The sequence below is a fragment of the Cydia splendana genome, chromosome 18, assembly GCF_910591565.1.
Source record: "Cydia splendana chromosome 18, ilCydSple1.2, whole genome shotgun sequence".
Classification (NCBI taxonomy): Eukaryota; Metazoa; Arthropoda; class Insecta; order Lepidoptera; family Tortricidae; genus Cydia; species Cydia splendana.
The window spans coordinates 5,621,681-5,647,022 of NC_085977.1; the positions used below are offsets into that span (position 1 = coordinate 5,621,681).

Below are 25,342 nucleotides of genomic sequence, written 5' to 3' on the forward strand. Positions count from 1 at the left end.
TGGCCGGGTTTTTTTTTTGGATAGCCGTTTAGCGTTAGATTTAGATCTGGCGGGTCACACATTTTGATATTTGATAGACATATAATGTTACCCGTTTTCATAGAAGCATATATATCGATTTAAACTACTACATTAGTCCCTTATTTTTGAATATATTTTATATAGTAGATTAAGTTGATGAAATATGAAAGAGGCATGCTTAGGTAGTGTCCAAAAAACCGGGCAAGTGCGAGTCGGAATCGCCCACCGAGGGTTCCGTAATTTTTAGTATTTGTTGTTCTAGCGGCAACAGAAATACATCATCTGTGAAAATTTCAACTATCTGACTATCACGGTTCATGAGATACAGCCTGGTGACAGACGGACGGACGGACAGCGGAGTCTTAGTAATAGGGTCGCGTTTTACCCTTTGGGTACGGAACCCTAAAAATTGTTTCCCCGTCATGTAAAAAAAGCTAACCGGGTTTAGGTGAAATTTGAAATACAGATATTATTTAACCTAGAAAAGGACATAGAATATTACTTATTTCGGCATCTGGCATATTTTTTAGCATATTTGGTTTAAGCCTAGTTTGCACCAACTTGGCAGCAATATAATCAGATTGGGAGAAAATTGAAGATTATATAAGTTATACTATCCGATGTAGCCCTCCGAATCGCTAAACTTAAGTGGCAGTGGGCGGGGCACATTGCCCGTAGAACCGATGGCCGTTGGGGCGGTAAGGTTCTCGAGTGGCGACCACGCAGGTACCGGAAGGCGCAGCGTGGGTAGACCCCCCACAAGGTGGACTGACGACCTGGTTAAGGTCGCAGGAGTCCGCTGGATGCGGGTGGCGCAAGACCGGTCATTGTGGCACTCTTTGGGGGAGGCCTATGTCCAGCAGTGGACGTCCTCTGGCTGATATGATGATGATGATGATGATGATAAGTTATACTTACAATTCATTTCCAGCCTAACAACCTTCTCCTGCGGCGGCACAAGATGCGTATTCGCCGCCCGGCACTTGAACGTGGTGTTCAAGTCTTCCCGCTTTAGATGCTGGAGTTCAAGTCGGTTCACGACCACGTGTGTGTCGGTCTTTACCCCGATGTACTGCGGGGCTGGCAGGCCGTCGATCAACCAGGATACCACGGGTTCTGGGCGACCTGGTAACAAAAGAATCATTTATTTTTAAATGTAGCAAAAAAATGTATAACATTTCATATGTGTGGTGGTCAGAATCGTGAGTTCATACCTTGGTTATGCTGTATAGAGCAGTTAAAATCGTTCTAAAAGAGCAATATATGACAAACTTTGGTCAAGAGCCTTAATATGCGTACAAGAAGTTAAGGATCCATTTCATAAGACATCGACTTTTTAAGAAAAAAATCCGTCACAGATTACATAAAATATTTTACAATAAATATTCCTAGACTTTTTCTTTTTAAATAACACTATAACATTCATATTGGGATTGTTCGAAACTGCCTTGCTTAGGGTAACCATACCGTAGCAACAGTATACAAGATGCCTAGTAATTGCAGTAGCGTAAGTGTTGCTAAAGTATGAAGTTCTTATGAATTATTGATATTTGCCATTTTCAAAATTACAAACGTAAGTAATTATTTAGATAGAAACTTTAGTAACTTAGAACAAACTTATCTCTTATTGTTTTTATCGCTTGCGATCATTCACTCTGTATATCCGATGACACAACCATTTGTAACAATATTGTTTCATTACTAACTTCCTTATCCCAAAATCCCGCGGACATCACTTCAGTTTTATCCTTTCAACGAAATATCGTGGGCTTATCCCTTGGAGCCATGGGACGGAATTTCACGTAGCGACTAGAACACAATGGATGGTTTTTGGACAATCCGTTATGACCCTGTTGTGTAGTCAGCCATAACCTCGTAAGGTTCACGGTCCGCACTTATAGTAGATACTTATTATTATAGTACTTTTTAGATAATATTAGAATAAATATACTTTCACTTTACTTTTGCCTTACTTTTTTACTTCTTTTTTACTTTTTGTTTGCGTGGATATTCTGAGTGTCGCGTGTCGGACTATTGACAATAAATAACATTACGTGTAGTGGGTGGATGGAAACATGGTCTAATAAAACATGGTCTTCCATTCCCAGAGTGACACGGGCCTACGTCACAATAACATTGCCACTTTATTTCAACATAACATGTTACATGGGTACATTATACCTATGGTTAATAAGTTAAAATATTTCTTTATAATTTTATAATTTTCATTTATATGTATTTTAGCTTAAATTTTACAATAACACATCATTTTTAATTACTCGTTAGCAATATCTTCCGATTCACGAAAGAAATTTCAGACTTTCGGGTAATTCTGTTTATACTACTGGCAACACAGGATAGCGCTGTGCACATTTGACAATTCGGATCTAGATAACTTCATGCCCTGACCGTCATCCTTGTCGAACGCGTGTTAATTGTTATTTCCTTCTCGCTCAGTGTCAGCAGTCGCAGTGTTTTCCAAACTTTTCACGTCGTAAGCTTGGTAATTAATGTGTAACTGTGAATTCGTTTTTTAAACGTTTGTCTTGTATAGATAAATAAAGTTTAATTTAATACATTAGATTTGTTTTATTTTACTATGTTTCTACATGAATAACTTAAAATTAATGCCGTTAAAATAATTTTCACCATTGGTTAAAATTCTCCCACATTTCAAAGTTTGAGAACCTGTAAACAGCATGATGACGTAGGCGCGTGTCAGTTAGGTCATACGCGAATCTCGGAATGGAGTACCAGGCGGAGTATATTATTATACCATGGATGGAAATGTGATGACAGCCCCATACTTTTTCATACACTTTTCGTCGGGTAGTTGCACAAATCTCTGTTTTGACATTTTGCTGGGACCATAGTCTAATAAAACATGGTCTTCTCTTCCCAGAGTGACACAAGCCTACGTCACAATAACATTGCCACTTTATATAGCGCTATCGCATATTATCATATACTGCTGTCGCATGATGACGTAGGCTTGTGTCAGTCACGTGACCACGAACAGAACGGGAAGAGAGTACCAGGCGGAGTATATTATTACACCATGGCTGGGACACCAGTTAGCCGCGACCACGACCAGTGAAACCTGTGTCGAAACGTCGGTAAATAAAGGTAATAAAATAAATTCACGATAGGTCTATAAATGTGAGTAAATATACTTTCAATCAGAAAAGACTTACATATTTTCTTTCGTTTCGTATAATATTCACCCAAACAAAAACTAAACTGAACTATTTCTTACTAATTTTACTAAATTTTATAAGATAATACGTTTTAAACGATTTATATGGGCAAGTGGTCTAACTAGTGCAATGGCGGAGACTTGGCCACGACCCAAAGAGACGCCGATGTGTCGATAGGCAATCACATCGTTTAGTATTTGGCCGATGCAGGCAAACCACACTTATTTATTTAAAAAGTCAAGCAGCATTACTCAACATATGCTTTATTTGTATCGATCATACACTGTCAGAGATGCGTAATATGCTTACATTATTATATATTATACAATAGGTAATACCTACTTAAAGCTAGTTCTATGAATTAATCTAAGCATTTCATCGAACAACCCCTTTTGTTCCAAAACTACTTCTACCGAAAAAGCGTAAAATAACCGGAATAATGAACAATTCGGTTAAATTTTTCTACTGCTTGATTTCCTTTATGGCAACATTGGAAGAGATATTCCATTCGAATGGGTTCATTGAAAAGTTCCGCAGTATGGCCGGTTGGCGGGCCGCCAGTCCTCCGTCCGGATTATCATTGCCTGTGTGCTCACCAATTGTGATGATGCAGCGGCGCGGACACTGGGGGATTTGGAGTTTGATTCTCATATCGGGAAATATTTAATTAATGGTATAGATTACTCGACATATTAACGATTGGATAAACTTGATGTCAATCTTATAATTTCCTGTGTACTCTGCAGTACTACACTATCAAAATGAGGCATAATAAAATGTTAGAAGGAGATATTTAGGAATAACTGCCGGATTCGAACTTTAAGATACGTCAATTAATAGATCTAGAAACGATATGGATTCGATGTGTCAGTGTCAAAAGTGACGTATTTGTTTGAAGAAGCGTCACATTTGACAGTGACATATCTAATCCATATCGTTTCTAGATCTATTAATTGACGTATTTTAAAGTTAGAATCGGGCCGTAGGTCTTAACTATATCTTTAAATATTGCTTAGTATGAATATATTTTATATTTGCCTGAGTTAAACAATTCTGATGATGGAATAGCGGGGATTTTTAGTTTGATTCACATATTGGAAAATATTTCATTAATTACAGATTACTCCAAAACCCATAACCATTGGGTAAACTTGATGCCAATCTTAGAATTGGCTACACTCTGATAGACTACCTACTAGAATAAGGCGTACCTACTCAGATGATTGAAGAAGATATTTTAGATTGAGTCATAAATTTATATTTAAATATTGCTATTGTATCTTTTCATCTTTGCTTACAATTCTCATGATAGAGCGGCGCACATACTGGGTGATTTTGAGTTTGACTTTCATATCGAAAAATATTTAATTATTTGTAAAGATATTCCACAGTCAGTAATTTTCAATGACATTTCTGTAATTTGGTGTTCAACATACATTGAAAATATTCCTCGAACTTATTTTAATAAAATACTATATCGGTACACCACTAGATTCAAGGAATAGAATTTACAATATCGTGCGTCAGGGCAATCCGGCCCAATTCTATCAATTTGTACCTAGTTTGGCAAAAAACTATCGTCATATATTTTTAGCGCGCGAATAGGATATTGCAAAATTTCAAGCGCTGGCCTAAATTTAACACAATCACGCTGTACAAAATTCTTTTTTACAGTTTTGAATGTTTTAGATAAAAATGTATAGTATTTGAATTAGATTTATAGACGAAAAATTCTGGCAGAGTTTTTCTTTTGAATTAAATTGTATGTTTGAACTGGAAAATATCGGCGTATTAAAATGTGTGGATAAAAAAAAACAGTATTAAAAAGTTAAAGCAGATATTGTTAGGCCTAGGAGGAAACTGGGTGGAAACGTAGAGGTGTGATAAGAGAGTTTTCTAGGTCACGTGACATTAAATAAACAGGGCGCATTACATTTGTTATAATTATTTTTCATATATTATAGTTTGATATATCGTTATTTTGAATAACGTAATAAATGGTATACTACCGTAATACCTAATTAACGGTACACATAATGTTATTTTTGGTATAATGGTCATAAGGTATCTTTACACTTCGTCTAAAATATACATTGTCATAATTATTACATACTCTAAAGCATATTATTTGTTATAACAAGTGACTACACATAATTATTTATGTGGCATAATAGTTGCATTACATAAATGGGTTAGGTTAGGTTGGAATTGTGACTCCGCACAAACGAATACCACCTAACAAAAGGAGGGTTAGGTTAGGTTAGAACTTTGACCCTCCGTAGAATAAAATACTCTGGCAAAAAAGTGGTTTAGGTTAGGTTTGAACTGCGGCCCCCGTAGAACGAAAACCGTGAAAAAATTGGTTAAGTTAGGTTAGAACTGCGACCTCCCTAGAATAAAATAGCTAGCAAAAGCAGTAGGGCTGCGTACTAGTTATAAAAAGTATGTAAAACTTTACGTTGTCAGTAAATTAAATATGACAAAAAAATTTATACAATATATGTATTTATACTTGATAAAATTGTATGAAGTATTACGTTATACAAAAATATAATATAATAAATGTCATTATAAAACATGTCTATATACTATTTGTAAATTATATTACACTAGGCATTATATCAATGACAGTTTAGATGAAATCACAATATAATAAAGGAAACGTATAATAAAAATTACATTATAACATATAATTTTTTTTTTTTCAATTTATTTATTAAGAAAAGAGAAGTTACATTAATTATTGTTACTTATCTGCCAAACTGCATAGCAGTTTGTTGGCAGAAAACTTATTCTACCCTCCACCATTGTAAAGTAAGTTAATTCTTACTTAATTTATAGCTGTGCGAGTGCGATTTCTTACAAACCGTTGTATACGTAACAGACAGACTTTAATTAAAAACATTTAGATTAGAATAACCATTAATACCATTAACCAGCTAACTAACTAGGTTTACCTATTTAGTCATTCTGTTACTGCATTATCATGTGTAAAAGGTAATTAGATTTCGTTATTAAATTTTATCTCAACCGGTCACCGGTAAACAATAATATATCAAATGGCGTTATAAGAAATGTATGATAGTTTTTTTTATAATTATATTAAACATTACACACCTGAATAAACAATATCACAGTGCAATGTTTGATTATCCAGTTTCCTTAACACCGTTATTAATGTTGCATTTATAAGGGTTGGTAAAACTATTTATTTATTTATTTATTTTAATCTTTATTGCACAATACATGAAGGTACAAATGGCGGACTTAATGCCTTAAGGCATTCTCTACCAGTCAACCAATGGGTCAAACCAGAAAGATTAAGTAGGTGCAGTGTCTTTAAAGTAAATGAATTTGTAAACAAGACTCTATATGAATATAAACTATGTTGATAAACTTACACATATACTTAATACAAATAGACTTACATACATAATATACATAATTATATACCTTGTGTGAATAATTAAGTTGACGAAGAAGAAAGTTTGTCAAGGAAATGTTTGCGCAGCATGCGCTTGAATGTGAATTTGGTCTGCGCTTGTCTGATAGAGAGTGGGAGACCGTTCCAAAGCCTGATAGCCTGCGGGCTCAGCACGGTTCCATTTTTATCGACTATCACTATGCGCGTCCCTTTCGCACTTACATACTTGTTAGAACGTGACAGGCATGGTGACAAGGGATAAAAACGCGACCGTGCTAAGCTGCCTGGACAGTGAAAGAATTGGTCATGAAACCCGTTCGATGTTGGGGGACAATGAGCTTAAGGCTACGGGAAGAGCGGAGATCTGTGCCTGGACGTGGGGTAACAAATTTAAATTTCGAGCGGAGATACTCTGGGGCGGACGGATCAAACAAGATTGAGTAGAGAGTACACAGAATACGAAGGGACCTACGATCTCGTATAGGGAGCCAATTAAGTTTTCTACGAAAAGCAGAGATATGGTCATACTTACGAAGTCCAAACACGAACCGAATGCAGCTATTAAGTAGCCGGTCAAATTTATTTAAAGAATCTTGAGTGAGATTAGTGTTACAAACATCAACATAATCAAGGACAGGCAGAACAAGAGCTTGGACAAGGAGAGTTTTTGTGCTGACCGGACTATCTATCGTATGGAACCCTAACTTCGCCGATGTTGCTCAACTTCGCCCGAGTAAAATAAACATATAATAATTTAACCAAGAAATACATATTTAATTTTCGAAAATGTTAGAACTGTAAAAATAGTTTATTTTTAAGTTAAAAATAAACATTCTAGAATTATCCAACTTCACTACCCGTCCCTAACTTCGCTTTATTTTTTTTAATGAAAATTAGACAAAACGTATTCCGTACTAAATCTTGAATTATTAACCACCCATGATACAATTTATAATAAAATTATGATTTAATTCTAGATAGGCCGAAGTTCGGTACTTAAAGCCAATATCGGTTACGTAGTTTCATCAACCCAAATTTTCAATGAACTCCAACATTGACAACGTTCAAAAACGGGTTATACACAGTTACGAAGATTCATTAGACTATTTGTAGAACATTAACTATCTACTTTTTATACATTTGCATGCTACAAGATCCTATTAAAAGATTATAATGAAAATGTAGATTTACTTACCACCCCTGACTTCGCAGACCAGCACTAAGGCTGAGCCCTCTTCTAAAGGTCCTACGACCCCTGAGACGTCTGCCCCCGATTTGTCGTATAACAGCATCTGATGCGGAGGCACTGGAACAATTTTTGTAGTTAGTATTTATTAAATAAATAGAAAATATGTATTGGTTAACTGTAGTATATACCTACTGTATAAATAAATAATAAATAAATAATAATAAATAAATAAATATTAAGGACATTAAATTTGTACACAAATTGACTAAGCCCCACGGTAAGCTCAAGAAAGCTTGTGTTGTGGGTACTCAGACAACGATATATATAATATATAAATACTTAAATACATAGAAAACAACCATGAATCAGGAACAAATATCTGTATCATCATACAAATAAATGCCCTTACCAGGATTCGAACCCGGGACCATCGGCTTCATAGGCAGGGTCACTACCCACTAGGCCAGACCGGTCGTATAAAGGGTGTAAATCCGATACGGGCGATAAATCAAACCAGACCCAGAATTTACCCCTGTAATCATGAATTAGGAAGTTACACGAAATTATTACCCCGTAGCTAATTATTGAAAATTTACCGAGCCGCAGTACAGTCGCCTGCAATAATATGTTACTCTTCCAAGGCCGCAAAAATATGTGACACGCTCTTATGGACCTACAAATAGATCGTGTCAGATATTTTTGCGGTCTTCGTTGTGTAAGATATTATTGCAGGTGACTGTACTGCAAACATTACGAGACATAACATAACATGACATGACATTACCAGATACGAGCTATTTATAGTAACTGCCAATAAGCGTTGACAGTTATTTAAAAAGCTTGTACTTATATCGTAACTTGTGTGTTGCTTTAGGTGCATTGTGGGCCGAATTATTTTGTATGGTTAATATTAAAGATAATTTAATATGATTATCTCTGACAATGTTTGAAATGAGACAATTAAATGCAAAAATTAATGTAAATATATAATATTCAGATAATATTAATATCAATATGTAATAATAATTAATCAGCAAATACCTGAAATGTAAAATAACAGTTGGATATTGTACATATATTTATTGACTTGTAAAATGATTGCCTTTTACCAATAAAACATCTGAATCTGAATCTGAATATTTTCATTGTATTTCCAAAAAAAATATATCTCAATATACTTCTAAGGTCCTATGCTAACCAAAGTATAATATTCGCCCGTACTGAATTTACACACTGTATAATATTACAATTAATAAGAAAGCGTACATCACAATTATTTTAAATTAAGTTTATTTTACATAATTATAACTACATAGTAGATTACAATAAATAGTGTAATGAAAGCTTAATAGTCTCTTGGTTTTAAACGTGCTATATTAATTTACATTCTGAGCTACATTTTCACTATTAACAATTTAATTTCGTTGTATAAATATTTTGTTTTCAGTCTATTTATAAGTGGGTAGTTATTTTTGCAAGGATGTTTAATTATCGTTGTGTGTACTGAAAAATAATAACAATGTTAACTGTATTTTTGACTTAATATTTATATATTCACATTAACACATGGATTGTTTAATCGGGACCTGACAGCAGCTAAATGGTCCCATGATGGTGCTACGCAAAAATCGTCTCTTTCCTAACTTTTTAATTACCGACGATTAACATTTATAGATTTAAAAAAAAACAGTCAGCAACAAATAGTCAATTTTGACAACAAAAATGTCTATGCTAATCGATCAAATCGTTGAGCACGGAATGTAGTGCTCCGTACAAGATTTGATTCACGAAGCATTTATGGGATTATTTCGAGAATTTGGGATTTTTTTTTGGTACTTGTAAATCGGCTACTATCGTTATTCTTACAAAATGTTGGAGGTAGATAGCTATATATTTGGAACACTAACTTTTCACTGTTAGAGCATTCTAGCTAACTATTATAGTAAATACTAGCTCTAACAGTGCATTTATTAAATTTACAAAATAAGTCAAAACTCAAAACAAAGGCTTAAAGGAAAAGTAATAAGGAAAAAAAATATGTGCCACGGCGTTGATAATAAATTTAAAACAAATCAATAATACCGCATCATAATCAACCAAAAACTAAATAATCCCAATACGTTAATTATTACTCCGTAGAGCATGTTTATTGCAATAAGTCAAAACTTCGATATAACCGTCGAAATACGTTTTGTTTAGTTAAATGATGGTAAGAATTGTAAGTAAGAAAAACATACCTAAAAATTCTATGCCAACGTATTTTTGGACCAACCTTTATACTTTGATTTATTATTGTTTCCGTCAGTATATAAGACGTATTATTTTCTGATTACAAATAAAAAAACTTATTTCATAGCTGATAAGAATACAATCTACGAGTACATTGTTTGTCATAATTTTTATTAGGTAGTCCCTGATAACGAACGAACATTTTGATCTTTTGAAAGCTAATTTTCTTTTCCATTTAACCTGCCTCCTGCAGATTTTATCTGTCATCGTGGTTGGCGTCTTTTTATCAGCAAATGGAGTTAAATGACACAGAGCAACGAAAAACACAGTAGAGAAACTACTAAATTGGACTAAAAAGTTGAGAAATATTTAAAAGTAATTGGACTATTGATTAATCTGCTGCTTATAACATTTTGGTGGAGGCTGGTTAAATATTAACTATAACACCAGGGGCTATGGAAGGTAGTGGTAAGGAATACAATCTCCATATATCAAAAAGTGCCCGTCAAAAAACCATAATAGGTGGCGCCACAATACCTATCTAGAATATTTGATACAAAAAAAAATCATTGACAGCGCACTTCACTCCGTCAATAACGCTTACGTTATCAGCTACTCTAGCGCTACTCTGGAGAGATTTGGAACTATTATTTATATCTGACAGCTGGATACTTTTGCAAATATTCTCCCATAAAAGAGTATTCTCCTTACCTCTACCCTCCATATCAGGGGCTACAAGACGAAACCATTGAAAGTTCATTCCTAAAAATCAGCTCCATAGTTTTGATAGTAATAAATAATTAAAATAATAGCGACCTACCTACCTAATAGGTACCTATCGAAAGCTACTCCGTTATTTTTAATAACCTAAACAGGCAGGACAAATCTAGTCCTATTAAATATTACCAGAAGACAAAAAAGTTTAAAAATTATAATAACTTAAGTAAGAATTTAATAAAAATATCGTCAGCGGGATCTAGAAATCACCGTATCATATTCAGCGACATCTACCGACTTATTAAGTAAGCTTTATACTGCGTATCCCAAGTGTCAAGCCTCACTATCTGGCGCACTGTTCCCATCTCCGCCCGGATCTCGCCTCGACAGCTCATAATTAAAATGTCTGCGAACCGTCATTAGCCAGAGCCGCATTTCACTCGTAATGACTAAATTGATTCCCTGTCGTCGCCTCATAAAATTTTCATGAAGATAAAAGTTTCGCGGTTTATTTGATGTTTTATTTATTTGGATGAGGACAGCTCTGGAATGAATATGAACAGTTATAGGATACCTAGGAGATGAGGATGTTTTTCTATTTTTATGACATGAATACATATCAAATTTACAAATAGTAGGTAGGATGTTTCCTAGGATTGGTTTAGGATGAAGGGCGTCACCATCATCAAAATGTTAACTATTTTGAGACACAGCTTCGCTACAAAGGGCTACGCAGTAGTTTGTAGCAGGCTTCATTTCAACAAGTTCACAAAATGTTTGGGTGTTTTAATTTCGTGAGTGTTGTGGATTGGTTAGTAACAATAGATCGCTGGCCAGCAGTGCATTGTGCATAAATAATTGTTAAAGATTTTCACTTAATTTCGGAACATACGGAAAAGGTTTGAGTGCGTACATAGCGAAGATCACCATTTTGAAAATGGATTTTCAAAAAAATAAATACGCCGTCATATTTGTCTTAGTTTTTCTTTTTTAATATAATTCAGAAATAGGAAATCTGCCGCTGGACATCCTGTATTAAAAATTGCAGCGCAGTTAGTGTCAGAACACTTCAAGCGTAATTCAACTTTGTCCACCAAAGTATTCTACCAACTTCCAACATAAATTGATTTTATTTTGATTAATTTGAAAACTTCCCTGTATGTACACCTAACATACAAGCTTTGATTGCTAAACGGAGTAGAGCAACGGTGAACAAGTGAGCTGATAGCTCTCACGAGAAAGTTTCTGCGCAAGACAATTAATGTATAGCTTGAGCACCAATTATGAGCATATGCTTGTAATACTAGCTTCGGTGTTTTCGATTCCATTGTCAGGGGGTTAACTCGTTTGAAAAAAAACAACGGGTTGCACTCTGGGAGTGCCGGCAGAAGTGAAAACTCAATGACATTGTAACAGTTTTTCGATCAGGTCACGTGTCGTTTCCGTCTTACGAATCTTACGGTCACGTGACCTGTCGCGAGTTTAACATTTTTTCCTCATCACAAAAAGTGTACAGCGCCGCTAAAGAAGTTTTCACTTCAAAAATATTAAGGAAGCTTTACTGATTCAGCATTAAAATATGTCGGTTTTGAATGTTTCACGGTTAGTTTCACTACACTTGTATCGATGCATGTAACTGCGTCGAAATATCGGGAGCTCGAAAACAATACAAAAGGTAATCATGGTTCATATCCCGGTCGATATAAGTGTGTTAAAATATGTGTTTCATAATTTCAATGTCCTAACTTCAAAGAGTCAGATAACAATTTATTACATAAAAAATAATATAAGACATTTATGCGATAAGACCGCCAGTTGTTTAACCTCTTCTTCCTGTATTATTTGTATTGTTTTCTGTAATGAGGTGTGCAGTAAAGAGTATTTCTATTGTATTGTATGGTATTCGCAAGATTCATTAAAAAAAAAAGAATAAAACACATGAAAATACAAACAAAAACAAAACAGTCGCATTAGTTTAGGTAAGGTTTTCATTTTGTTATGATATATCGCTATCTACATATATGTTACGATTATGAGCGTGTTTTCTAAGATCAAACTCACCTATGACAGTGAGTCGTATCTGGAAATTTCTGGTAGGGGAGTTCTTGAAGTCGACGCGACAGCGGTAGGTCCCCTCGTCATCTAGAAAATCATAAATTAATTTACACAATTTTACCTTTTGGCGTTTAGGTTAGACTATACATCTGTTCTACTTATTAACTTTTAGAATAAGAAAAGACAAATATGATAAACGTACTGGTGCTCGACGCGGTCCCAGTACATGTCATCTTGAAACTTAGTCATTGTCAATAGATGTGACAGCAAGGTGTCATCTATTGGGCATTAGCATGCCGAGCACTATTACGTTTACCTTATATGAATACAAATGTTCAACGTTTTACCTAGCTGAACGGAGCTGAGCGTAAGCGCCGCCGGCCGCGCCACTGTGGCGAAATACGCGCGCGGCCCGAAGCTGTGCGGATCCGACCATTGGAGGGCCTTGTTGAACGAGCGGCCGCGAACGTCGAAGCTGAAAAAAATATTGAATTTAGACTAAAGTCTATTAATAAATTAAATCCATAGATGTAGTTCTTAGGCACAAGCTCTGAATTTAAATGAGGCTGCAGTCAAGCCAAAGATGGCTGACGACATGGTTAATGCGTCTGTGTTAGCAGATTTGAAAAAAAGCCTACGCTCTCGAAATGGGTTATCGAAATTTCGCTCAAATTCGATGAATCAATCAATCACTTCCTTTTTGCTTACGCCTTAGTAAGGCTCGTTATATCTTTCTTGAGAAAACACATCGCAAAATAATGATCTTGCTTTACGCGTGTAACTACTCAAACGTTTATCTACAGTAAAGTTGTCTATGTAGTACCTAGTAACACAGTCTTACCTATGTAGATAAAGAATTGAAATGTATCTCTCTAATGACTAAAAATATTTTAGAATTTTTATATTATTTACTTTCAAATTATTTTTATGCAGCTTATTTCAATTTCTTGGTAAAAAAATTAATTTTAATATTTTACTTGGGCGAAGTTGGGTACCAACGGCGAAGTGAGGGTTCTTACGGTCGATATTTTTGCCAACCCTGATTTTCAATTAATTGCAACATACATAACGGGGTTTGCTTAGAACTAAGAAAATCAGTGCCTGTATTTTTATTTATTTGTAGCAAATGACAAGTCCAAGGAGTAACATTTTCGAAAATCCTAACACAATAAAACACCTTCAATTTGAAAAAGTAAGTAAGGCTTTTGTGTCCCAAGCTTGCACGTGGCAAACTAAGATTTTAAGACCATGGAGTCAGCATTAAAAATGTCAGAGTAAAGCGTTCCAATATGTGAGCTCAACTGTATTGTCAAGGGATGAAAGTTTCACGCATTTGAGACATCTTTTGTGTTCTCATATATAATGTTGAAAACTAACGAAAGATGCGAGTTGTTCGTATTAGGAACTATAATTTTCTGAAGAGCACGTGCGGTTATGCGAGTGTATTTGTTATATTATTCGTGTTGTATTTTGCTAAATTTATGATAATTATACTCGAACATATTTTGTGTATAATTTAAGGTGTAATTGCCCTTCTGTATATAGGTATAATCATCATCATCTTCCTCGCGTTATCCCGGCATTCTGCCACGGCTCATGGGAGCCTGGGGTCCGCTTGGCAACTAATCCCGAGGCACTATAGTTTTTACGGAAGCGACTGTTATCTGACCTTCCAACCCAGAGGGTAAACTAGACCTTATTGGGATTAGTCCTGTTTCCTCACAATGTTTTCCATCACCGAAAAGCGACTGGTAAATATCAAATGATATTTCGTACATAAGTTCCGAAAAACTCATTGGTACGAGCCGGGGTACCCGCGACGTCTGGATTGAAAGTCGCATGCTCTTACCGCTAGGCCACCAGCGCTTTTGTATATATAAGCAATAGTAAATAAAATAAGGAATAAGTTAGTCTAAGTCTTTCTGCCGAAGCTACCTGTTACTCAAGGAGCCGCTTACCCCTAAAATTCACATTTTAGTTCCATTTCATTGAATGTTATTTATCTGTAGCTTTGTTACAGCGACTGCAGTTTGTCATCGGCGTGACGTTTTAAACCCTAACAGCTTGCAGTCGGTTTTACAGTCTAGACTGCACGACTGTAAACCCAACATATATCACGTTGTGGACTAAAAATATAATTTTGCAAGCTATAAGAGTCAGACAAACCTAACCGCCGCCATACAGGCGAAGTCGAAGCGTAAGCTCTAATTTTAAAAAGATATTCTGAAATATTTGACATGAACATTCAAGTAACACAATATATAATTATCTATGTCAGGTATAGTTTTCGTTGCGAAGAATTGTAATACAGAGAAAATATTTACCCAGTTAAGGCTAGCTAGTGCTTTATTTCTAAGAACATAATATGAGATATAATTTAATAAAATTGATACATTATGTAAATATACTTAAAATTTGTTAGAGTTAGAACAAGATAAGTCTGCAACGATAACGATGTTGATAGCACACGCACTAAAAGTGTTATTTTAAACGTCAAACTTCTATGAAATTACGTCGTATAAATAACACTTGCACCGCGTATGCTATCAAAACCGTTGCAGACTTTTAACCGTCTAACTTTAGCGCCTTTAATATTTTATACAAAACAAGCTAGCCCGTTATGTCACTATCGCAATTCCATTCCAAGTTTGTAACATTAGTAAAAGGCGAAAGTGACAGGATAGTAAAATTACCTACTTTAGCCTTCTGTAGACGTGGACATGGGTAGAGGTCATGGGTGAGTGAGGGAGAGGAACTGAACATGTGTCACGGGTGTGAGTCACAATCTGAGATTCCTGTCTCGAGGTCTTTAGTGCGAGATGGATTAATTTTGCTATCGCGGGATATAGGGGCATGGCACACTGCATCAGCGAGCGCTCAAACTTCGGAGCGACGTCCGAATCGGACGCAGTGTGACATGCCCCATACAGTTAGATGTGCTTAAAGATTTTATAATTTGCCTTAAAAATAATATGTTTTAAATTAAATGACTTCAATGAAATAACGTGTAATTAACGTTATTTATCCTACCTCCACGAATGATATAAATGTTTATTTTGTAAATTTAGAAAAATATCAACAAGATGTTTTTGGCATACAAATAACTAGTAACATAAATCAGCATATACATCATTATAAGTACTAACGAGTAGCACACTATTTATTCATATTACAAAATGATTCCCTAAAGAAGTAAAAATTTGGATTAAAATAAAAAGTTAAGTATGCAATGTACCTTCTACTAGCAGTCCTGCCGGAGTATAGATTTCTTTTTTTTTTATTATGTATGTTTTTACTACCACTTGCTAAATATGTGAAGTGAAGCTACATAGAATACTTATTATTGCTTATCGTATGAAATCCATTGTTAAATAGTAAAATAGAGTGAATTTCGGTGAGTGAAGGTCGGAAAATGAAGATCGGTTAATTTCAAAGTAATTGTTATAAAGATTATCCTTAATACTACAGAAAAAATACATTTTTCTAAAACAGCTAAGCCGTTACTCGTAATTTTTCAAAGTGCCGCCTAAGGCTACATCATCCGTCACAAAAGATAACACTATAAATAATCAGCCAATGACCAACCACAAATTGTTGCGCCGTCACCCCACTTTGTATTATCTCCCAAAAATAATACACCCCAAAATAGGGGAGAGTTTTCTTAAAATTGCAAAGTCACGTCAACAAAGCCTCTTTACGGCGTAACTAATAGAATCAACGCCTAGCCGGGTTTAATAAAAGCCCGTAAATTGTCACATGGTCCGTTCCTAAAATTCATTTTCCGGAAAAAAAAACTGTCAAATTCTAGAATAAAAGAACGACCCGACCGAAGTTTTTCAATTTCCGGACAGGCAACATTTTTCTCAATTTTCCGACCTCCATCCTAATTTATACAGCAAGAAGCTTTGAGAGAGATGATTTGATTGTACACCCCTGCTGTTTCCAGGTAAATTTAACAATTTAAGCAAGCTTTTTATGGCGGCATTATCCCCGCAAAGCGTTCGTTGCTCTGCCGGTTATTGCCTTCGAGATACCTACTTATAATTGCAATTCCAGATAATCGTTGCCTCAGTAAACAGTGTACAGTCGATGATTTAAATTTTCCGCGGCTGCACGGAGTCTAAAATTACTTTGTTCGGGTTATTCATGTGAAAAGGTACTATACGTCAAAGCCTAAATAAAACTCGTTATCATGTAAACTTCTACACAATAGCTACGAGTACATAAATTCTCAAAAATTCACTGTAGGTATACAGCGCGCAACAGACGGATAGAAAGTTTATTAATAGGGTCAAGTTTGCACTTTTCAGATACAGTACTGAGAAGGTTTGCCATTGCCACCTTTACAGCCTTCTTAGTCGGACGGTGACTAGCAGTAGATTTATTTAAATTTGGAACTGGCAGCCACTGTCAGATAGAAAGGATGTGCGGGCCGGCATTCCAGAAGAGGTCGGCATCAGTGTTGATTGTTTTTAAGTAGATGATGAACATGAAAAAATGATGATGTGGATGATGCTCTCCTGAACATCTGTGTGGTCTGGAGTAGGCAATTTTTATTTCGCGTTATTAGAGTGTAGCTGATCCAGTCTCTGGTGCGCCCTTGGGTGGCTCACGTACCCTATCTTCTTGCTAAATACTCGAGCGCATTTCAGGAACATTAGATAACTTTTTCAGAGTTGTTGATCGAAACAGTGCGCTCCCCAATAGGCCGTCCTTCTTTACCGTACCCTGGAAACTCCAGTCACGTGTGCCTACTTGAACTGAGACCCCACTTATCTATAAACAGATTAGTACCTACACCCTTCCATAAAAACAATAATTATATTTCAGGAAGGTTTGTTCCAACATATGAAGGGATTCCTTTGATGGGATGAAGGCACAAAGTCTTTGTAAATCGTAGAAGGATATTAACATTGACTCAACCTTCATTAAACAATACTTCGAAGTCTAAGTGGATTATCCCCAGTTTAGACTCGTTACGGTTCAGCGATTTGTTTATTTCTGGGCTTATTTCGATACTCTGCTTTGTAAGCCGTTCGACTCTTTTATTTTTAAAGACTGAGTACAAGCTTGTTGATATAAAAAAGGACACTGAAGCTTGGTGATATAAAAAGGACATTGAATGGTATTATATTGAAGGGTATCTATCTATCTAATCTAATACCTTTAAACGAGATATTCTTGTTTATTTATTTATATATTTATATATATATTTCGGGGATCTCGGAAACGTCTCTAACGATTTCGATTAAATTTGCTATATGGGGGTTTTCGGGGGCGATAAATCGATCTAGCTAGGTCTTATCTCTGGGAAAACGTGCATTTTTGAGTTTTTATATGTTTTCCGAGCAAAGTTCGGTCTTCCAGATATTAAGAATAAAAATAAGTTTATACAGATAGTGGTCTCGAGAAAAGTGCTGGTGGACTAGCGGTAAGAGCGTGCGACTTTCAATCCGGAGGTCGCGGGTTCTAACCCCGCCTCGTACCAATGAGTTTTGACATTGGAAATGTCTTTTCGTTCGCTCCAGTATACGGTCCGATTTCACGAAAAAGTGCGATCCCCTTATATCTCGGATAGTTGTGAAGATATGATATTAAAAAATAGGCTCAAAAGACGCATAATCACGAGAGCTGTAAGGTGCAAAAATAATTATTCGAGAAAGTCAAAAACAAAAAAAGTTATGGTCGAAATGGTGAAAATAAAATTCAATTTTTTCCGAATTTTTGATTTTGGTGCTCGATAATTTGGAAACGAAGAATGATATCAAAAATTTGGCGTGATTTGCCGTGTAATAATTTTCTTGTACTTTGAACATTAATATATCCTGCTTATTAATCGAAAAATGAAATATGTACCTATACTTATGCGCCACGGCGACAATTATTCAAACTTGGATACGCGTGTGGAAATTTTGCAATTTGTTTGTTCACATGCGTTATGTCCAGGATACTTGTGTTAGTCTAAGAATAAAATAATTATCATTCAACGTTGTAGTTTTATTTTGTAACTTTTTCCTTATCCAGACTTTCTCGTCGCTCAGCGACAATATTTTTTCGAATTCCGTAGATTCATTTCCAATGTGCTCGATAGTCGTGTGAGGCACGAAATCTGTGAATTTTTCGGAACTTATGTACGAAATATCAGTTGATATTAAAATTTACCAGTCGCTTTTCGGTGAAGGAAAACATCGTCAGGAAACCGGGCTAACGGATGACTCACGTTAGACCGGGCCGTGTCCGGGCCGGAGCTTCCGGCGCATCGTTTTGTTTGGAAAGCATCACGATCACCTGTCATGTCATAGAAAAGTAAGCGCCGGAAGCTCCTGCCCGGACACGGCCCGGTCTAACGTGAGTCATCCTTATTCCCAATAAGGCCTTGTTTCCTCTCTGGGTTTAAAGGTCATTATGGCAGTCGCTTTCGTAAAAACTAGTGTATACGTCAATTCTTGAACCGTGAACCGTGCCATGAGCCGTGGCAAAATGCTGGGATAACGCGAGGAAGAAGACAGATAGGGGTCTTAAGAGTAAGTTACTGATTATTAGTATATACTTCGATTTTTAACTAGAACCTATAGGTAGAGCTACGCAATTTTACAAAATTACCGTTAAGTATGTTCCGCGTATCATTATTTTGCTTAAAAATGTCTTAGGTAAAAAGTCTTACAAGGAATAAAAATAGACATTGATAACTATCCCCCATCTATTCTACGAACGCCCTCCACACAATTTATTAACATTAAGTTTGGCCCAATTAAAAATAATCACGCCAAGACTTTAAAACAAAAGTTTACTTGCTTATGTCAATGGAAGAAGGTACACAATCGTATAATTATTTATTATTTCTGTATAGTCTTCGACTAACGAGTTCGTGACAAGTTCTTAAGTGTGTTTCGTTGTAGGTGTTTCTAAATGTTAATTGGATACCGTGAAGCGATTTAACTTAAGGAATCAAACGTGTCACGGTATCTTCTATCTCATATGAAGTAGTGTGTTAGTAAGGGAGGGAGGTAGATGAGGCAAGGTCCTGTCTAGTGATGTCGTGTTGGCATGATCACGTTCCCGGGAATACGTATAACTCAAGATTGTTTGTTGATTTTATATTTTGAGTACTCACCTACTCATTTTTCAATCAGCCATTTCCACGGAAACATTACTGACTCGGTTAAGATTACATTTTTTGTTTATATAATGCCTGGCATTAGATTTCTTGAAGTATACCTAAGTGATGATCAAGTATAATATTTTAAACTCTCGCGTTTTGTACAGATATTAAATTACACAAAGGGGTCTACAGCGATATAATTTTATTGTTTTTACCTTAAATTCCGACGTTTCAGCTGAGTTGCACCAGCTGTGGTCACGGAAAGACTGACGTCCCAAGTACACTCAATACTAAAAATCTGTCCTTCTCTCTTTAAAAGTCGTGTAAGAAACACAAACGTAAGCTTTAAAAGTTGCTCAGTGTAATCCCAAAACCTCCCTGGCAACTGGAATGCAGTTATTTTTTAGCCAACCTGTATATCACATAAACGGGCGGATTCCCTTACGTAAGTATCAACATTTTTAAGAAATATTCCCGTAAAATCTCTAGAGAATAATTCCCACGGTACGGCACATCTCTAGACCTACCTAGCTCCCGTTCGTTCCTGTCATCCGTGTAAGGCGCCGAACGGTTCATTACGCCCGACTTAACGATATTTAAATACGCTTTCATGACGTATTTACAGCATAATTGCCTTCTTATCTAACAATTTACGCTCACTAGCGGCGCTTCGTTACGGCAACTGGATTTACTCTGGAAGAGGGAATAGTTTTAACGGGATTATTTATGTTACGAACGGGTGATTCGATGAGCTCGTTGATTTTTGCTTTTCTTACGCTGCGGAGCTCATCGATCTCAAATTGAGTTAAGATTTTGAGAGTTCGAATGATGCTTCGTGAGTACCTATTTACTTATTTATTTTTCAAACGATTTTCGATAAAACTGAAAATTGTTGTCTTCCTAACGTTGAAATATTCTTACGGATTTTTTAGGGTTCCGTACCCAAAGGGTAAAAACGAGACCGTATTACTAAGAAAGTCACCAGGCTGTATCTCGTGAAACATATTAGCTAGACAGTTGAAATTTTCACAGATGATGTATTTCTGTTGCCGCTATAACAACGAATACTAAAAACAAAATTAAATTAATATTTAAGTGGGGCTCCCATACAACAAACGTGTTTTTTTTACCGTTTTTTGTGTAATGGTACGGAACCCTACGTGCGTGAGTCCGACTCCCACGTGGCCGGTTTTTTACTAGAATCATTGTTGTCCTTTACAAAAAAAGGTATTTTTACAGACATACATTACAGATGTGATAAACAAGAAGTTGTAAATAACTAAAGACGCAAAAAAGTAAATAAGACATAATAAACTCTAAATAAAGTACCTGTATATAGGCTTCCCGCCAGCCTTTCTGAACCAGAGCACCATGTACACTCGATCTTCTCCGGCGTCCGGCGAAACGTCGCACGGCAGTGACGCCGTGCGGCCCAGCACCGCGTCCACATCCACCGTGGATACTGAAACAATGGAAAATAAATACTTTATTATTTGTATTTCTCTACCCATCACGGATCCATGGTGTGCGTAAGTAATGTCAAAGGTAATGTATAGCCATTCAAGTGGTAGGGGAGACCGAGGTGAGTTGTGACAGAGGAGAGTTGTGACATTGTCGATTTTTTGGAATCTATTAACTAAAAACTAGGTCGCAATAGCGCACGTTTGTTAGTTCAAGTTGCGAGCTAACAAACGCACACAGTTGCGAGCTCACTAACAGTTATTAGATTCCAGAAAATCGACAATGTCACAACTCTCCTCTGTCACAACTCACCTCGGTCTCCCCTATACGTCATTTTTGAGTAGTTGAAACTTTAAAAGAGCTCCGCACAAAACTGTTAGCGGAGCTCTTATTTTGATTAATCACATTTCTAATTGACGTAATTATCCGGGAGCCGGTTCCCGCCACTTGAAGGGATAACTAGCTGTATGAACCAAATTTGCATGTAGGTATATAGCCTTAAAATGTATAGTTTTTGTTCATTATTTCTGTATGTGGAGATTAATATTTTCCTCAGTCACCCATTAACCACGAACGCTGTAAAAGGATCGAAACGTCGGGATGTATTTTAAATTCATTATAGGTACGCGATAATCCGTTTAAATTTGGCTTTCCATGAGAGAAGGGTCCTTATGCTTCATCTGCAATAAGAACGTTTCTATCAGAATATCTGTTGGAATTTCAGAAGTAAACGTCCTTAGGAAAGCCACAAATAGTTTTATTTCATGAATTTTGCTTCATTTCTAATTATACAGGTCTACCATCGCAGCTCCAAAAAGGTACGAAGATTTTATTTTGGCTGCAGCTGAAGAAGTTGAAAATCTTCATAAACCGAAGGAACCTGAAACTTTCAAAGAGGCTATGGAATCGCCAGACAGCGAAAAATGGCAAGAAGCAATGAAAAGTGAAATTCTCTCATTGAAAGACAACCAAACATGGGATCTGGTCGAATATCTCATTCAAAAGTACACTTATAGCCGCATTAAATTCTCCATTAACGAAGCGTTTCATTGTAACTAATCAGCTGTTTCGTAAATAATACTTAACCTTTCTAATCGTGTCAAAGCCTTAATGAACAATACGGCCCGATTCGAACTTTAAGATACGTCTGATATTACGACTAGATACGATATGGATTAAAGTGTCATTCCATATGGAACTTGCTAACTATGTAAACAAACCGCCATATTGAAATTGTCAAGAATACAATCAAGAATGTAATTTACTAGTGACTTTTGTTTACATAGTTAGCAAGTTCCATAGCTTTAAGATACGGCTGATATTACGACTAGATACGATATGGATTAAAGTGTCATTCCATGGAACTTGCTAACTATGTAAACAAACCGCCATATTGAAATTGTCAAGAATACAATTAGCGATAGCGGTACACCCTGAAATTCGGGAATCAGCTGCAAATGGTGTTAAAGGTATGAAAATCGGCACGATTAATCTTTAGGCCATTTGAATCAATTTGACCCGTAGCACCAAAAAAAAAACAAACGGAAAGGAGTTATGACGTCATCTTTTTTTTGTATGGAAAATAAAAAAAATTGGGACAGAAACCCATCGTGTGTGGTATTTAATGAAAGGGCATTTTGAGCCGGTTCTAAATATATATCACATTATTATATTTCCGTCACTTGCATTCAATTAAAATAAAAATAATTTTCAAAACATACCAAGTTTGGGCTCCTCCAGATACGAAACCGTTGCATTATTTTTTGTAAAATATACCTCAAGTAATACCTAATATCCTCATATCTAACCCCAAGAAATTAATTTCGAAAATATTTAGTTTTAGTATTTTTTTTTAATTTTTTAATTTTTTATTATTACAAATTGTGATCTATCAATCTATCGATGAAACGGCCTCCTAGCCTAGTCGATAGTGACCCTGCCTATGAAGCAGGAGATCCCAGGTTCAAATCCTTAATGAACAATACGGCCCGATTCGAACTTTAAGATACGTCTGATATTACGACTAGATACGATATGGATTAAAGTGTCATTCCATATGGAACTTGCTAACTATGTAAACAAACCGCCATATTGAAATTGTCAAGAATACAATCAAGAATGTAATTTACTAGTGACTTTTGTTTACATAGTTAGCAAGTTCCATAGCTTTAAGATACGTCTGATATTACGACTAGATACGATATGGATTAAAGTGTCATTCCATGGAACTTGCTAACTATGTAAACAAACCGCCATATTGAAATTGTCAAGAATACAATTAGCGATAGCGGTACACCCTGAAATTCGGGAATCAGCTGCAAATGGTGTTAAAGGTATGAAAATCGGCACGATTAATCTTTAGGCCATTTGAATCAATTTGACCCGTAGCACCAAAAAAAAAACAAACGGAAAGGAGTTATGACGTCATCTTTTTTTTGTATGGAAAATAAAAAAAATTGGGTCAGAAACCCATCGTGTGTGGTATTTAATGAAAGGGCATTTTGAGCCGGTTCTAAATATATATCACATTATTATATTTCCGTCACTTGCATTCAATTAAAATAAAAATAATTTTCAAAACATACCAAGTTTGGGCTCCTCCAGATACGAAACCGTTGCATTATTTTTTGTAAAATATACCTCAAGTAATACCTAATATCCTCATATCTAACCCCAAGAAATTAATTTCGAAAATATTTAGTTTTAGTATTTTTTTTTAATTTTTTATTATTACAAATTGTGATCTATCAATCTATCGATGAAACGGCCTCCTAGCCTAGTCGATAGTGACCCTGCCTATGAAGCAGGAGATCCCAGGTTCAAATCCTGGTAAGGGCATTTATTTGTATGTTCATCATCATCATCACACAAATAAATGCCCATATACACATATATACAAGCCCTGGTAAGGGCATTTATTTGTGTGATGATGATGATGATGAACAAACGAATAAATGCCCTTACCAGGATTCGAACCTGGGACCTCTTGCTTCATAGGCAGGGTCACTATCGACTAGGCTAGGAGGCCGTTTTATTGATAGATTTAAAAAAAAAATAAAAAAAACTTGACGCCGTCAACGTCAGACGCGTTTTTTACTAAATTTTCCTTTTATATGTGATCAAATATGTTTTTTACTGGCTTTTATTACATTTTTATTGAATTTTTTTGTGGAAAAGTTACCTACACATTAATGCGACACTTCGCAAAGGGATTCATGACCGCGAAAATGTAACTATGTACAAAGCTAGCCAACAAAGAATGATCGAATGACAGAAGGAAATGATCACACGGAGTAAAACGCGCTCACAAGCGTCTATCACAACTAACGCACGCCCACCACCCTCGCCCGTCTCGTCCGTCTCCTCACAAGCGTCATCGGGCGATGAATTTGCCACTGCGCCCGATACCAGCGAGTCGAGCGACGAGTGCGGGCCGCCGCCGCCGCCGCCACGACCACCAGCACGACGCGGGCGGCCACCGCTGCCGGCACGCTTGGGGCCTGCGGGACATCATGCTCCGCCCACGGTTCCCACTGCCGGTGGTGTAGTGCGTCGCATGCGATGGTCTCAAACAATGAATGAGAACGTCATGCGCGCCTACTATGGGGCTACAGAGGGGGGAATCGACTTATGCGCGTACCGTGTCCGAATGCTTCCACTGTTTCAGGCCCTCGAACCAACCATCGACGTGACTGCGCAACGGCTATCGGATCAGGTGCGAGTCATCCAGCGGCTAAAGCGGTTGGATGACTCGACACTTGATCGGCTTCGCCTGGAGGCTCTCTCTACTCGCGCAGCTTCCACCTCGGTGCGAGACCCGCCCGCCACATCGCCGGATCCGGTGCCGGCACCCGACCAGGCACCGGAGGCGCCGCGGGTAGATCTCTGTGCCGACGAGGAGGAGTTCGCGCAGAGTGTGAGTAGTACAGCCAATGAGCAACTGAGGA

The 25,342-nt window shown here is 36.5% G+C and overlaps 1 protein-coding gene across 1 annotated transcript in view; it reads right to left on the reverse strand.

Annotated features, from left to right (window-relative positions):
- The window catches only part of LOC134799410 (hemicentin-1-like), a 209,879-nt gene that overhangs the window by 33,560 nt on the left and 150,977 nt on the right, over positions 1-25,342 (reverse strand). Inside the window, exons 2-6 of the mRNA XM_063771804.1 lie at positions 21,264-21,396; positions 13,180-13,307; positions 12,839-12,919; positions 7,838-7,948; positions 940-1,146 (exon numbers count right to left, since the gene is read on the reverse strand). Of these exons, the coding sequence (XP_063627874.1) occupies positions 940-1,146; positions 7,838-7,948; positions 12,839-12,919; positions 13,180-13,307; positions 21,264-21,396 (660 nt within the window). The remainder of the gene's footprint in view (positions 1-939; positions 1,147-7,837; positions 7,949-12,838; positions 12,920-13,179; positions 13,308-21,263; positions 21,397-25,342) is intronic.